General features: G+C 43.2%; 1 protein-coding gene across 1 annotated transcript in view; it reads left to right on the plus strand.

Moving 5' to 3' along the window:
- lancl2 (LanC lantibiotic synthetase component C-like 2 (bacterial)) overlaps window positions 1-16,194 on the plus strand; it is a 61,154-nt gene that overhangs the window by 17,444 nt on the left and 27,516 nt on the right. The window contains exons 3-5 of the mRNA XM_046355897.1: window positions 8,080-8,197; window positions 9,966-10,173; window positions 13,446-13,593. Of these exons, the coding sequence (XP_046211853.1) occupies window positions 8,080-8,197; window positions 9,966-10,173; window positions 13,446-13,593 (474 nt within the window). The remainder of the gene's footprint in view (window positions 1-8,079; window positions 8,198-9,965; window positions 10,174-13,445; window positions 13,594-16,194) is intronic.

Below are 16,194 nucleotides of genomic sequence, written 5' to 3' on the forward strand. Positions count from 1 at the left end.
AGCTGAAAGTTTAGAGGGACGGCCAGGTCTTGGTAGATTTGCAGGGGTCTGATACTCCTTCCATTTCAATATTATCGCTTGCACAGTGCTCCTTGGGATGTTTAAAGCTTGGGAAATCTTTTTGTATCCAAATCCGGCTTTAAACTTCTTCACAACAGTATCTCGGACCTGCCTGGTGTGTTCCTTGTTCTTCATGATGCTCTCTGCGCTTTTAAAGGACCTCTGAGACTATCACAGTGCAGGTGCATTTATACGGAGACTCGATTACACACAGGTGGATTGTATTTATCATCATTAGTCATTTAGGTCAACATTGGATCATTCAGAGATCCTCACTGAACTTCTGGAGAGAGTTTGCTGCACTGAAAGTAAAGGGGCTGAATAATTTTGCACGCCCAATTTTTCAGTTTTTGATTTGTTAAAAAAGTTTGAAATATCCAATAAATGTCATTCCCCTTCATGATTATGTCCCACTTGTTGTTGATTCTTCACAAAAAAATACAGTTTTATATCTTTATGTTTGAAGCCTGAAATGTGGTAAAAGGTCGCAAAGTTCAAGGGGGCCGAATACTTTCGCAAGGCACTGTATACCCTGACTCTGCTTGCACAAGAACGCAAGAGAAGTGACACAATTTCCCTTGTTAAAAGAAATTCATATTAGCAGGCAATATTAACTAAATATGCATGTTTAAAAATATATACTTGTATATTGATTTTAAGAAAGGCATTGATGTTTATGGTTAGGTACATTGGTGCAACGACAGTGCTTTTTTTCGTGAATGTGCTTGTTAAATCACCCAAGTAGGCTGTGATTCAATGATAAATTAACAGGCACCGCATTGATTATATGCAACGCAGGACAAGCTAGGTAAACTAGTAATATTATCAACCATGTGTAGTTAACTAGTGATTATGTTAAGATTGATTGTTTTTTATAAGATAAGTTTAATGCTAGCTAGCACCTTACCGTGGCTCTTTGCCAAATGGCAATCTTATCATTGATGAGAATGTCTCAGATGACAACCGAACTGACATCATATTCATTAAGTACCACCGCATATGTTCAATTGGTCGGATTACCAGAATATAGTTCATTTCCCCCCCACCTTCTGATGTTCCCAAAGTCTCTATGTTAACCAAGGGGTTTTCAAATGTAACATCAGTAGGGTAGAGAGAGGAAAAGGGGGGGGGGTATTTATGATTGTCATAAACCTACCCCCCAGACCAACGTCATGACACCAGTGACTGATGTGGTGTACTCCTCAATGCCATCGGTAGAATCCCGGAACATGTTCCAGTCTGTGATAGCAAAACACTCCTGTAGTTTAGCATCTGCTTCATCTGACCACTTTTTTATAGTCACAGGTGCTTCCTGCTTTCATTTTTGCTTGTAAGCAGGAATCAGGAGAATAGAGTTGTGGTCAGATTTACCAAATGGAGGGCAAGGGAGAGCTTTGTATGCGTCTCTGTGTGTGGAGTGCAGGTGATCTAGAAATGTATTTCACCTCTGGTTGCACATTTAACATGTTGATAGAAATTTGTGAGAACTGATTTAAGTTTTCCTGCATTAAAGTCTCCGGCCACTAGGAGCGCCACCTCTGGATGAGCGGTTTCCTGTTTTCTTATTTTCTTATACAGCTGACTGAGTGCGGTCTTAGTGCCAGCATCTGTCTGTGGTGGTAAATTAACAGCCACGAAAAGTATAGCTGAACTCTCTAGGCAAGTAGTGTGGCCTGCAATTTATCACAATATACTCTACTTCAGGCGAGCAAAATCTAGAGACTTCCTTAGATTTCGTGCACCAGCTGTTGTTTACAGCTTACCGGAGTGTGCTGTTCTATCTTGCCGGTGCAGCGTATATCCCGCTAGCTGAATATCCAAGTCGTCATTCAGCCACGTTTCCGTGAAACATAGAATATTACAGTTTTTGATGTCCCGTTGGTAGGATATTCCTGATCGTACCTCGTCTAATTTATTGTCCAATAATTGCACGTTGGCGAGTAGTATTGACGGTAATGGCAGCATTCCCAGTCTCCTTCTCCGGGTCCTGACCAGGCATCTGACTCTTTGTCCTCTGTACCTGTGTCGCTTCCTCTTGCAAATAACGGGGATGTCGGCCCTGTGGAGTGTTTGGAGAATGTCTTGTGCATCGTCCTTGTTGTAGGAAAAATCTTTGTCTAATCCGAGGTGAGTGATCGCTGTCCTGATATCCAGAAGCTCTTTTTTGCCATAAGATACGGTGGCAGAAACATTATGTACAAAATATGTTGCCAATAATGCGAAGAAAACCACATAATAGCACAATTGGTTGGGCGCCGTAAAACTGCTGCCATTTCTTACGGCGCCATTTTAGTCCCTGTGTAGAGTGCCGTATTTCGGATGGGACGTTAAACAAGTATACTGGCTCTCTGTGGTCACTAAAGATCCAATGGCACTTATTGTAAGAGTAGGGGTGTTAACCCTGGTGTCCTGGCTAAATTCCTAATCTGGCCCTCATACCATCATAGCCACCTAATCATGCCCAGCTTCCTATTGGCTTATTCATCACCTCTCCTCTGTACCTATTCCCCAGGCCATGTTCTCAGTCACATTTTTAACTGGTCATTTTTTAAAATAAAGATGTCTGTTTGGGCCAAATTTAAGGCCAGTCCAGATTGGACCAAATCTGAACCGGATGTGGATGAGATTCCCTAAAAACACGCCACTTCAATGCAGCTATGACCTTTTCGTAGCGGGTTAGGAGATCATATGCAGCATGTGTAAAGATTTTGGTTAAGTTTAGGAAAAGGGTTAGGATAAGAATAGATACTCTCCTAACCTACTACAAGAAGTCACTTGCATTGAAGTAGTGTGTTTTTTTTTAAGGGAGTCCCATCCGTGGACGTTGAAATCAAGGCAGGTCCGTTAGCCATCAACAAGTAAAAAACGTGCGTCTGGGGGATTTCTTTCTAAATGCTCACTGACAATTTATTCAGTACTTTGAGAGTCACAAGTTCTATGTGCTTAATGTAAAGCAGCTGTTGACATTCACCCCCTCCATATGTTTTGCATAAATGCAAATAGTCATGTCTATGAATTAATAGCCAGGGCCCAGTTTCTCAATAGCGATGGAACTTATTACAAGTGTTTTAACAACGCATGCGCTTTACAAAACAACACGTAGGGAGAACTTTCAATAAGTGAGTCGCTAGAGCATGTGTCGATACTGATAGCCCCGAAAGGCAGCGCTGCTCTCAGATCAGCATTTTCCATTTTAAATCTTACCTTAATGTTAGAGCCTGATAACAGATCAGCTCCTAGAGGGAAATGATAACCTATGGTTGTAAATATTGAGGCAGCTTGTTCTAATGCTTAGGCTATGCACTATCAATTACTTGACACATCATTGCACACATGAAATTGAGACTAAGTTCGGGTAGCAGCCTAGCTAAATAGAACTAAATTGAACATGAAATTGATTCCAATATGATTGAAATACAGTACCAGTCAAAAGTTCTGACACCTACTCATTCAAGGGATTTCTTTATTTTTACTATTTTCTACGTTGTAGAATATTAGTGAAGACATAAAAACTATGAAATAACACATATGGAATCATGTAGTAACTAAAAGTGTTAAATCAATTAAAATATATTTTTATATTTTAGACTTCAAAGTAGCCACCCTTTTCCTTGATGACAGCTTTGCACACGTTTGGCATTCTCCCAACCATCTTCATGAGGAATGCTTTCCAACAGTCTTGAAGGAGTTCCCACGTATGCTGAGCACTGCTGGCTGATATTCCTTCACTCTGCGGTCCAACTCATGCGATCCAACTTATCCCAAACCATCTCAATTGGGATGAGGTTGGGTGATTGTGGAGGCCATGTCATCTGATGCAGCACTTCATCACTTTCCTTCTTGGTCAAATAGCCTTTACACAGCCTGGAAATGAGTTTGGGGTCATTGTCCTGTTGAAAAAAAATTATATTCCTACAAACTATATGGGAAGCTGTATCGCTGCAGAATGCTGTGGTAGACATGCTGGTTAAGTGTGCCCTGAATTCTAAATGAATCAGACAGTGTCACCAGCAAATCACCCCCCCACACCATCAAACCTCCTCCATGCTTCATGGTGGAAACCACACGTCAACGCGGTTGGAACCAAATATCTCAAATTTGGACTCATCAGACCAAAGGACAGATTTCCACTGGTCTGAAGTCTATTGCTCGTGTTTCTTGGCCCAAGCAAGTCTTTTCTTATTATTGGTGTCCTTTAGTAGTGCTTTCTTTGCTTCAATTCGACCACGAAGGCCTGATCCACACAGTCTCCTCTGAACAGTTGATGTTGAGATGTGTCTGTTACTTGAGCTCTGTGAATAATTTATTTAGGCTGCAATTTCTGAGGATGGTAACTCTAATGAACTTAGCCAGTTTCATCATAGCGCTTGATGGCTTTTGTGACTGCACTTGAAGAAACTTTAAACGTTCTTAAAATGTTTCAGATTGGCTGACCTTCATGTCTTAAAGTAATGATGGACTGTAATTTCTCTCTGCTTATTTGATCAGTTCTTGTCATAATATGGACTTGGTCTTTTACCAAATAGGGCTATCTTCTACCACCAAATAGGGCTATATTTTACCACCTCTACCTTATCACAACACAACTGATTGGCTCAAAAGCATGAAGAAGGAAAGAAATTCCACAAATTAACTTTTAACAAGGCACACATGTTAATTGACATGCATTCCAGGTGACTGGAAGCTGGTTGAGAGAATGCCAAGAGTGTGCAAAGCTGTCATCAAGGCAAAGGGTGTCTACTTTATTATTTTGCTTACTACATGATTCCATGTGTTATTTCATAGTTTTGATGTCTTCACTATTCTACAATGTAGAAAATAGTAAAAATGTTTTAAAAAACTGAGTAGGTGTCCACACTTTTGACTGGTACTGTATATAGGCCTATGTAGACTACTCTATTTTTCTTTCAATCTCCGTTAACCCAGAACAAAAATCTTCCGTAATTTGGTCAGAAATTCGTGTACCACTTTGTCTCCCTAGTCTGTCCACGAGAGATTGCACTGTTGAAGCCTCTAATGGCATTTGCATTATGACAGTCCAAGAAAGTCTGTATTGACTTAGCTGTCGATGCTGAGCTGTTCTTTTACCGTCTCAAACCAGTGGAGCAGTGAAATTGAAAATGCATTCAGGATATGCATCACAAGAGAATTGCTGAGGTGGCCTATTTAAAAAATATATATATATATGACACAAGACGACCCGCTAAGGCAGATTGTAGCTCTTGGGTGCTGGATGGAGGCCATCAGAGTTACCCAAGCTGTCACTCTGTCGTTTTGGCCTGGGAAAGGGAGTTGTCTTTTGGTGTTTGTGTGTTGTTTTGTGAATTGAAGGTGTGTCCCTTCGTTCCTTATTTCCAACCAATGGATTGTGTGAATGAGCATATACAGTTGAAGTCGGAAGTTTACATACACCTTAGCCAACTACATTTAAACTCAGTTTTTCACAATTCCTGACATTTAATCCGAGTAAAAAATCCCTGTTTTAGGTCAGTTAGGATCACCACTTTGTTTAAAGAATGTGAAATGTCAGAATGATAGAGATTTATTTCAGCTTTTATTTCTTTCATCACATGCCCAGTGGGTCAGAAGTTCACATACACTCAATTAGTATTTGATAGCAATGCCTTTAAATTGTTTAACTTGGGTCAAACATTTCGGGTAGCCTTCTACAAGCTTCCCACAATAAATTGGGTGAATTTTGGCCCATTCGTCCTGACAGAGCTTGTGTAACTGAGTCAGGTTTCTAGGCCTCCTTGCTCGCACACGCTTTTTCAGTTATTGTCACAAATTTTCTATAGGATAGAGGTCAGGGCTTTGTGCTGGCCACTCCAATACCTTGACTTTGTTATCCTTAAGCCATTTTACCACAACTTTGGAAGTGTGCTTGGGGTCATTGGGGTCATTGTCCATTTGGAACTTCCTGACTGATGTCCTGAGATGTTGCTTCAATATATTCACATAATGTTCCTCCCTCGTGATGCCATCTATTTTGTGACGTGCACGAGTCCCTCCTTCAGCAAAGCACCCCCACAACATGATGCTGCCACTCCACATGCTTCACAGTTGGGATGGTGTTCTTCGGCTTGTAAGCATTCTAATTTTTCCTCCAAACATAACGATTGTCTTTATGGCCAAACCCTTCTATTTTTGTTTTGTCAGACCAGAGGACATTTCTCCAAAAAGTACACTCTTTGTCTCTATGTGCAGTGTCAAAACTGTAGTCTGGCTCTTTAATGGCGGTTTTGGAGCAGTGGCTTCTTCCTTGCTGAGCAGCCTTTCATGTTATGTCGATATAGGACTCGTTTTACTGTGGATATAGAAACCTTTGTACTCGTTTCTTCCAGCATCTTCACAAGATCCTTTACTGTTGTTCTGGGATTGATTTGCACTTTTCGCACCAAAGTATGTTCATTTCTTGGAGACAGAACATGTCTCCTTCCTCAGCGGTATGACGGCTGCGTGGTCCCATGGTGTTTATACTTGCGTACTGTTTGTACAGATGAACGTGGTACCTTCAGGCATTTGTAAATTGCTCCCAAGGATGAACCAGACTAGTGGAGGTCTTTGCTGATTTCTTCTGATTTTTTCCCCCCATGATGTCAAGCAAAGAGGCACTGAGTTTGAGGATAGGCCTTGAAATACATCCACAGGTACACTTCCAATAGACTCAAATGATGTCAATTAGCCTATCAGAAGCTTCTAAAGCCATGACATAATTTTCTGGAATTTTCCAAGCTGTTTAAAGGCACAGCCAACTTAGTGTGTCTAAACTTCTGACCCACTGGAATTGTGATACAGTGAAATAAACTGTAAACAATTGCTGGAAAAATGACTTACGCCATGCACAAAGTATATGTCCTAACCGACTTGCCAAAACTACAGTTTGTTAACAAGAAATGTGTGGAGTGGTTGAAACACTTAGGTTGGAGTCACTAAAACTAGTTTATGTGAACTTCCGACTTCAACTGTATGTGTGTAAGTGAGCAGCTGTCTGTGTGCCCAGTCTGTGCACGTCTCCCACCCTAAGCCCTTGTTCAGTAGAGCAGAACAGCGGTACGGCGTAAAGCCTAGGTGTGTACGTGTGTGCTTTGGTGCGCGCACATTCTGGCTCAGAGCAGAGGTGTGTGTCTCATCAGCACCCCCCCCCCACACACACACACACACACACAGTCCTGCCACAGAAGTTCGTAATCACCATGGGATCTCACTGCTTTGGCTCTTTGGCTTTGACAAAGCGGCACTGTCTGATCCCAGTCTTCTCATAGGGCTTTATGGCCTATGCCCCTCAAACTCAACTCTGGACCTCAGTGTTTTTTTTCATTGTTCCCCTCCAATCGGGGACTGATTTTAGACCTGGGACACCAGGTGGGTGCAACTTAATTAGCAATTAGAACGGCAAAACAGCAGGCTCCAGACCTCGTAGGGTAAGAGTTGAATGCCTCTGTCTCTCTGCTATTTGCAGGTGTTACAGAATATCACTCAGGCCTACACCCTCCACTCTGTACCGGTACCCCCTGTATATAGCCTCAGTATTGTTTTTATTGTGTTACTTTTTTAAAACTTTAGTTTATTTTGTAAATATTTTCTAAACTATTTCTTGAACTGCATTGTTGGTTAAGGGCTTGTAAGTCAGCAACTTGCCCACCTGATTGCTTTGTATTGGGGATCACAAGCTATAAATGCAAAGGTGCATGTCTCTTCACAATTCCATGGCTCTCGACTTCCTTTCAAGACTATAACACTGGCTCTGGCTCGCAAGCTCTTTTCAAAACTCCAGTCTGACTTTAAACCCCCTTCCCGCACCCTAGTCTAACCCTAGCCCTTGATGTGATTTTAACATAGGCCTACCTGGATTTAGTTGTCCTTTTAGGTCTGGCCTCCTCCGAGCGGTTTGTGTTTTACAAGGACTGTCCGTACCATTTTGTGTACCATTGTCTCCCTTGTACGCGGTTTCATGGACTGGAACTGGAAGATATGGTGTGGTCATGTGTTCTACCCTCCTCCTCTATCCCGTCACAGATCAGCGAGGTGTTCCAGAAGAAGGTGCAGAACAAGATCAAGGACCTGTTGCAGCAGATGGAGGAGGGCCTGAAGACGGCCGACCCCCACGACTTCTCCACCTATACGGGCTGGACAGGTCAGTGACCAGTGGCCAGACTGATCTTCAGTTATGATTTAGAGACCTCGATTGGATTGAAGGTGAGAGACGGTTAATCATGTCTCAAGGGTAGAAAAACTAACCTCTGACTCCTACTCAGACTCCAGTCACCCAAGTCATAGACAGTTCTCTCTGCTATCGCACGGCAAGCGGTACCGGATCGCCAAGTCTAGATCCAAAAAGGCTCCTTAACAGCTTCTACCCTCAAGCCATAAGACTTCTGAACAACAATCAAATGGCCACCCGTACTATTTACATTGACCCCCCCTTTGCTTTTACACTGCTGCTACTCAATGTTTATTATCTTTGATTTTACACTGCTGCTACTCAATGTTTATTATCTATGCATAGTTACTTTACCCCTACCTGCATGTACAAATTACCTCAACTAACCTGTACCCCACACATTGACTCGGTACTGGTACGCCCTGTATTTAGCCTCGGTATTGTTATTTTGCGTTTACTTTTTATTTCATTATTTTTTTACTTTAGTTTATTTAGTAAATATTTTCCTAACTATTTGTTAAACTGCATTGTTGGTTAAGGGCTTGTATTCGGCTCATGTGACAAATACAATTGGATTTGATTTAGGGTTATAACCCACTGTTTGATCTAAGGGTGAAGGATGTTGACATGGAGAGGCTTGAATGTCAAAATGTTCATAAACACAGTACCAACAACGACGAGGCGGCCTACAGGGAGGAGGTGAGGGCCCTCGCAGTGTGGTGTCAGGAAAATAACCTCACAATCACAAAAGGAGATGATCGTGGACTTCAGGAAACAGCAGAGGGAGCACCCCCCTATCCACAGTTCCTCGGTGTACACATCACGGACAAACTGAATTGGTCCACTCACACAGACAGCATGGTGAAGAAGGCGCAGCAGAGCCTCTTCAACCTCAGGAGGCTGAAGAAATTTGGCTTGTCACCAAAAGCACTCACAAACTTTTACAGATGCACAATCGAGAGCATCCTGTCGGGCTGTATCACCACCTGGTACAGCAACTGCTCCGCACACAACCGTAAGGCTCTCCAGAGGGTAGTGAGGTCTGCACAACGCATCACCAGGAGCAAACTACCTGCCCTCCAGGACACCTACACCACCCGATGTCACAGGAAGGCCATAAAGATCATCAAGGATAACAACCACCTGAGCCACTGCCTGTTCACCCTGCTATCATCCAGAAGGCGAGGTCAGTACAGGTGCATCAAAGCAGGGACCGAGAGACTGAAAAACAGCTTCTATCAAATGTACAGTTACGGTAATGACACAAGACAGATGTGGCAATGGTTTGTGACAGCTGCTGTGTAGGCGTTGTTGTGACCATTTTACCTAAGCCTCGGGTCTAGGGGAAGTGATACTCGCTGGATACTCGTCCAAAGTGCTATCCCTGTGAATTTTTGTTTTGTATCTAGCCTAAGATGTATTTATTGCTCCAATGAGTGAGATATTTTGATTAAGTGGACTGTCAGAATGCCTCTTTAGACCTACATATTTCATGGCTAACGGGACACAATTTAACCAGCCAAAGTGAACTGTAGTTGAAAGTTAAATTCTCAGCACAGAAATACCCCATGCCTTCCCTTACCCTGTTTAGCACTCCTGCTACTAAAACGTCTCCTATTATGATCGTGTTTGGAATTTGTCCACAACTGTGTTCAGATAGCTACTGCATCAACCTCTAAACCGATTTGATAAATTATATCCTATGCCAGTTATGAACAAGATTTATTTTCCCCGGCTATAGGTATCGCCCTTCTCTACCTGCAGTTGCACCGGGTGACCTGCGAGGCCTCCCACCTCCAGAGGGCACTGGACTATGTGAAGAGGACCCTGAGGATCCTGAACGGTCGCAAGGTCACCTTCCTGTGTGGGGATGCAGGGCCACTGGCCGTGGCTGCTGTGGTGCACCACCGCCTCAAGAACCAGACAGAGAGTCAGGAGTGCCTCACCAAGTAGGGAGCTTTTAAAAACTCTCCGACTGCAGTAGAAATATTGTTATTCTTTTTGAAGCTCCTTTCTTTAATACTGGATTTGTTATTGGCATGAACACCAGAACATCCTGGCCTTTCAGCCTATAAGTAAGTACCCGCTAGAGATCGTGGCTGGGTCCACCTTTAGCATATGCATCAGATGAATATCCACCCGCAAGGTGCGCAAACATAAGCACCACCACTTGATAAATAGTGCATAAACTATTATAAAGGATTAATTGCATGAAGAAATTTCCTTGCATCTGTCACTTACAAGATGTGCCCATCTCTTCATGTACAATTTGACAACTGATACCCTAATATTGGCACTTGTCCGATTATTGTCAATTTCGATTGGCCGGCTTTGCGGGCTGAGACGCATTAGCACCTGGTTGGGTACCAACATCCTAGAGCACATTGTCTTAGCAGGTTAGGTTGGGAGTAGGTGTGAAAAAAATCAGGTTAAAATACTTTTCTGTTTGTAATTTCAAAATTCTGACAAACGAGCAGTGTAAAATACAAACATGTAGGAAAAGTCAGGGAAGGAGCAGGACATGGCTTATTTTCTTTGACAAAGTCAAATGGCCTATGGCGGTTCTAGTGTTAACTTGCTGATCTCTTTCTCCCTACCTCCTTAATTTTCTTCACGCTCTCCAACCTTCTCACACTGTCTTTGTCTCTCCAATACTCTTTTACTGTCTTTACCTTTTTTCACAATCTTTGTTTTCTCTCCTTTTACTCTCTAGCAGTTTCTCACTTGGTCATTTTTACTATCCACTCTTTTTTCTCAGGTGCACTGTGTTCTTCATCAAGAACCATTCAGTTAATCCCTACACTATCCAACATGTCAATTGTCTCTAAATTATTTTCATTCGCAAATCTCTGCTTATCACTAATGTCTCTCCCATGGTCTGGGGCTGGAGTGGTGTGTGTAATGTTGAGTGGCGTAATAGGTTGTAGCTAAACCTATTGGCCCCTGCCTGCCTCTAGTACTCTATCTAGTTTTGTTAGCATGCTGATGGAACTAACAGTGGAGCTCACAGCAAGGGGCTGATTAAATGTCTGAACCTTATACACACACACACACACACACACACACACACACACACACACACACACACACACACACACACACACACACACACACACACACACACACACACACACACACACACACACACACACACACACACACACACACACACACACACACACACACACACACACACACAGACACTCCCTACTACTCACAAAGGCCCCAACAAAGGCCCTCCTGCTGTCATCAAAGCAGTCTGAGCCCTGAGCCTACATGGTTTTACATAAAATACATTCGGAAAGTATTCAGACCCCTTGACTTTTTCAACATTTTGTTAACAGCCAAACAGCTTTTAATCATTTTTAGCAAATGTTTTCAAAATAAAAAAAAACGATTACATTTACACATTCAGACCCTTTACTCAGTATTTTGTTGAACCACCTTTGGCAGCGATTACAGCCTCGAGTCATCTAGGGTATGCGCTTGTCAAACCTGTATTCATCTACACCTGCAATAACATCTGCTAAACATGTGACAAATAAAATTGGATTTATATTTGGGGAGTTTCTCCCAGATCCTCTAAAGCTCTGTCAGGTTGGATGGGGAGCATCACTGCAAAGCTGTTTTTAGGTCTCTCCAGAGATGTTATATCGGGTTCAATTCTGGGCTCTGGCTGGGCCATTCAAGGACATTGAGATACTTGCCCGGAAGCCACTCCTGCATTGTCTTGGCAGTGTGCTTAGGGTCGTTGTCCTGTTAGAAGGTGAACCTTCGCCCCCAGTCTCAAGTCCTAAGTGCTCTGGAGCAGGTTTTTATCAAGGATCTCTCTGTACTTTGCTTCGTTCACCTTTCCTCATTCCTGACTAATCTCCCAGACCCTGCCGCTGAAAAACATCCCCACAGCATGATGCTGCCACCACCATGCTTCACAGTAGGGACGGTGCCAGGTTTCCTCCAGATGTGACGCTTGGCGTTCCAGACAAAGAGTTCAGTCTTGGTTTTGTCAGATCAGAGAATCTTATTCATGGTTTGAGAGTCTAGGTGCCTTTTGGCAAACACCAAGCGGGTTGTCATCTGCCATTTTACTTAGGCGTTGCTTTCTGGAGCGGCAGGTAGCCTAGTGGTTAGATTGTTGGGCCAGTAACCGAAAGATTGCTGGATTGAATCCCTGAACTGGCACGGTAAATGTCTGTCGTTCTGCCCTAGGGCAAGGCAGTTAACCCACTGTTCCCTGGGTGCTGAAGATGTGGATGTTGATTAAGGCAGCCCCCTGCACCAATATGATTTAGAGGGGTTGGACTAAATGCGGAAGACACATTTCAGTTGAAGGCATTCAGTTGGCCACTCAATCATAAATGCCTGATTGGTGGAGTGCTGCAGAGATGGTTGTCCTTCTGGAAGGTTCTCCCATCTCCACAGATTAACTCTGGAGCTCTGTCAGAGTGACCATTGGGTACTTGGTCACTTTCCTGTCCAAGGCCCTTCCCCCCGATTGCTCCGTTTGGCTGGGCGGGCAGCTCTTGGAAGAGTCTTGGTGGTTCCAAACTTCTTCCATTTAAGAAAGATGTAGGCCACTGTATTCTTGGGGACCTTCAATGCTGCAGAAAATGTTTGGTGCCCTTCCCCAGATATGTGCCTCAAAACAATCCTGTGCTGGAGCTCTCCGGACAATTCTTTCGACCTCATGGCTTGGTTTTTGCTCTGACCTGCACTGTCAACTGTGGGACCTTTTATATAGACAGGTGTGTGCCTTTCCAAATCATGTTCACTCGATTTAAATTGACCACATATGGACTCCAAGTTGTAGAAACATCTCAAGGATGATCAATGGAAACAGGATGCATTTGAGCTCAATTTTGAGTCTCATAGCAAAGGGTCTGAAAACTTATGTGAATAAGGTATTTCTGTTTTTTAATTTTTAATACATTTGCAAAAATGTCTAAACTTGTTTTCGCTTTGTCATCATAGGGTACTGTGTGTAGATTGCATTCGGAATACTTTCCGAATTCACTGTACATAGGATCCAATTTAATATAATTAGGGACTGTGACTCAATCCACCTCTCTGTTTTGGCCGTCTTTCAAATGTGTTTGATTTTCTTTTGTGCATTTATTACGGAAATAGTTCTGTTTGTACATGTTTTTCCTGAGTATTTTGTGTGTGATTGCCTGTGTGTGCCTGTCTAACTCTGTGTTAACATGTGTCTACCCTCCCCCAGGTTGCTCCAGCTGCAGCGTGGAGTGGTGTCTGCGGACTCTGAGATGCCCGATGAGCTGCTGTACGGACGGGCCGGCTACCTGTACGCCCTGCTCTATGTCAACAAGGAGATAGGACCCGACACTGTGGATGAGACCACCATCGCCAGGGTTAGAGCAACAAGCACGCCCGCCCGCATGTACAGTACACACAGTGCACGGGACCACCATGTCAATTATAGCGCAACAACACACGTCATCTCTAACACAGCATAAACATTCTGGTTAGCAACCGAGGGAAAAAAACGACCAAGTCAAATCATAATTTACTAATTTGCAAAGCACAGAGGGGACAGTATCTAATATACACTCTGGCTGCTGTCCAGTGTGTGTGTGTGTGTGTGTGTGTGTGTGTGTGTGTGTGTGTGTGTGTGTGTGTGTGTGTGTGTGTGTGTGTGTGTGTGTGTGTGTGTGTGTGTGTGTGTGTGTGTGTGTGTGTGTGTGTGTGTGTGAGCACTGTGTAGCGTAGGAGTGGGTATTCTCCAACCCCATTCCGTTCCCCTGTCTCTCTGGTAGACAGATGGTTATTGGAGCAGCGATGGAACACCTTCCCTGTAGAGCTGTATTTCACAGGTGTAACGGAGAAAAATGTCCCCAGTCACAAAAATATGCACAGTCAAAGCATTGTTTAACTATTCTCTTCCCCCTGGAGGAAAAGCTTACAGTGGATACAGCTGGGACTTTTCCACTACGCCTATACTACTGTACTCGGAAACATTGGCCCCATTTGAATCCCATTGGCCTAAATTTACCGTTTGCCTTTCAAGGATCAAATCTTTTATCTGAACCTTAATTGCTAATCCTTGGAAGTTCCATTCCTCTAGGGCTCCAATGCCTCTGTCTTCCACTACATTAACAGCTCATTAGGAAAGATCTGTATGCTGCTCTCTCTCTCTCTCTCTCTCTCTCTCTCTCTCTCTCTCTCTCTCTCTCTCTCTCTCTCTCTCTCTCTCTCTCCCTCTACCACTACCGCCCTCTCTGTCTGTCATCTATATTTTCCCACTCTTTCTCTTTTCTCCTTCTCTCTCTTCTCTCTCCCTCAGTCTTTTTCCTTTTTCATCTCTATCGATCTCTCGCTCACTCTCTCTCTCGATCACTCTCACTGTGCAGGTTCAAGATAATGCTATTCTTAGCTCCGGTGGAGAGCCCCAGTGCAGGCTAGAGGGTAGGCATCCCTTCATGCCCCATCAGGATGGGGAGTGAAGGTTCATGTGAGGGCCAGGCCCGTAGCGTTTAGGGTAGGCCAGGATGCATGGATCACCTGAGCTTGTGCCCACTGCCCGCGTCACCCTCCCATCAATTCACCAGTTACTGTCTGACTGTGCCCCCGTCATTCCCCTATATCAATTCACTGGTTAGTGTGTGACCTCTAGGGATGACCCTATTTGGTCGATAGGCAGTTGGTCGACCAAGATTTCTTTAGTCGAGCAGTGTACATATTGTACAAGACACCTGTCTGATTCGTGCACTAGTCATTGCGGAGGCTGTGGAGATGGCACAGTCCGTCACAAAGACGTGTGCTACTGAAATTGTATATGGTTAAATTATGTAAGAGCTATGGTGCAAAAATGTGTTATATTATTTCATAACAAATGCACTTTCTCCCCCGTTGGATAGGGGTTAAAGTGCGCTGTTGAATTGGCGTCTTTTCCTAGACCATGTTGCTATGTGGATAATAGCAAAGTTAACCAGCATGTTGGTGTTGAGAACAATGCGGCGGAGGCCGCAGCAGGATTAGGAGACGAGAAAACAGCCCTTGCCTTATTGTCTAAGAAAAGTGAAGAGAGAGGAAATCTCAACTTAGATCTATAATCAATAGCCTAACTGTGCCTGGCTTTATAAATCATCGATATACAGAACTAGTCAAAAGTTTGGACACACCAACTCATTCAAGGGTTTTTCTTTATTTATTACTATTTTCTGCATTGTAGAATAATAGTGAAGACATCAAAACTATGAAATAACACATTTTGAATCATGTAGTAACCAAAAAAGTGTTTAACAAATCAAAATATATGTTTTATTTGGAATTCTTCAAAGTTGCCACCCTTTGCCTTGATGACAGCTTTGCACACTCTTGGCATTCTCTCAACCAGCTTCATGAGGTAGTCACCTGGAATGCATTTCAATTAACATTTATGCCTTGTTAAAAGTTAATTTGTAGAATTTCTTTCCTTAATGCGTTTGAGCCAATCAGTTGTGTGGTGACAAGGTAGGGGTGGTATACAGAAGATGGCCTTATTTGCTAAAAGATCAAGTCCATGATATGGCAAGAACAGCTCAAATAAGCAAAGAGAAACGACAGTTCATCATTACTTTAAGACATGAAGGTCAGTCAATCTGGAATATTTCAAGAACTTTTAAAGTTTCTATAAGTGCAGTCGCAAAAACCATCAAGCGCTATGATGAAACTGGCTCTCATGAGGACCACCACAGGAAAGGAAAACATAGAGTTACTTCTGCTGCAGAGGATAATTTCATTAGTTACCAGCCCCAGAAATCGGCAAATAACTGCACCTCAGATTGCACCTCACAGAGTTCAAGTAACAGACACATGTCAACATCAACTGTTCAGAGGAGAATGCGTGAATCAGGCCTTTATGGTCGAAGTGCTGCAAAGAACCACTACTAAAGGACACCAATAAGAAGAGACTTGATTGGAAACATGAGCAGTGAGCATTAGACCGATGGAAATCTGTCCTTTGGTCTGAT

The sequence above is a fragment of the Oncorhynchus gorbuscha genome, linkage group LG07 (assembly GCF_021184085.1).
Source record: "Oncorhynchus gorbuscha isolate QuinsamMale2020 ecotype Even-year linkage group LG07, OgorEven_v1.0, whole genome shotgun sequence".
Classification (NCBI taxonomy): Eukaryota; Metazoa; Chordata; class Actinopteri; order Salmoniformes; family Salmonidae; genus Oncorhynchus; species Oncorhynchus gorbuscha.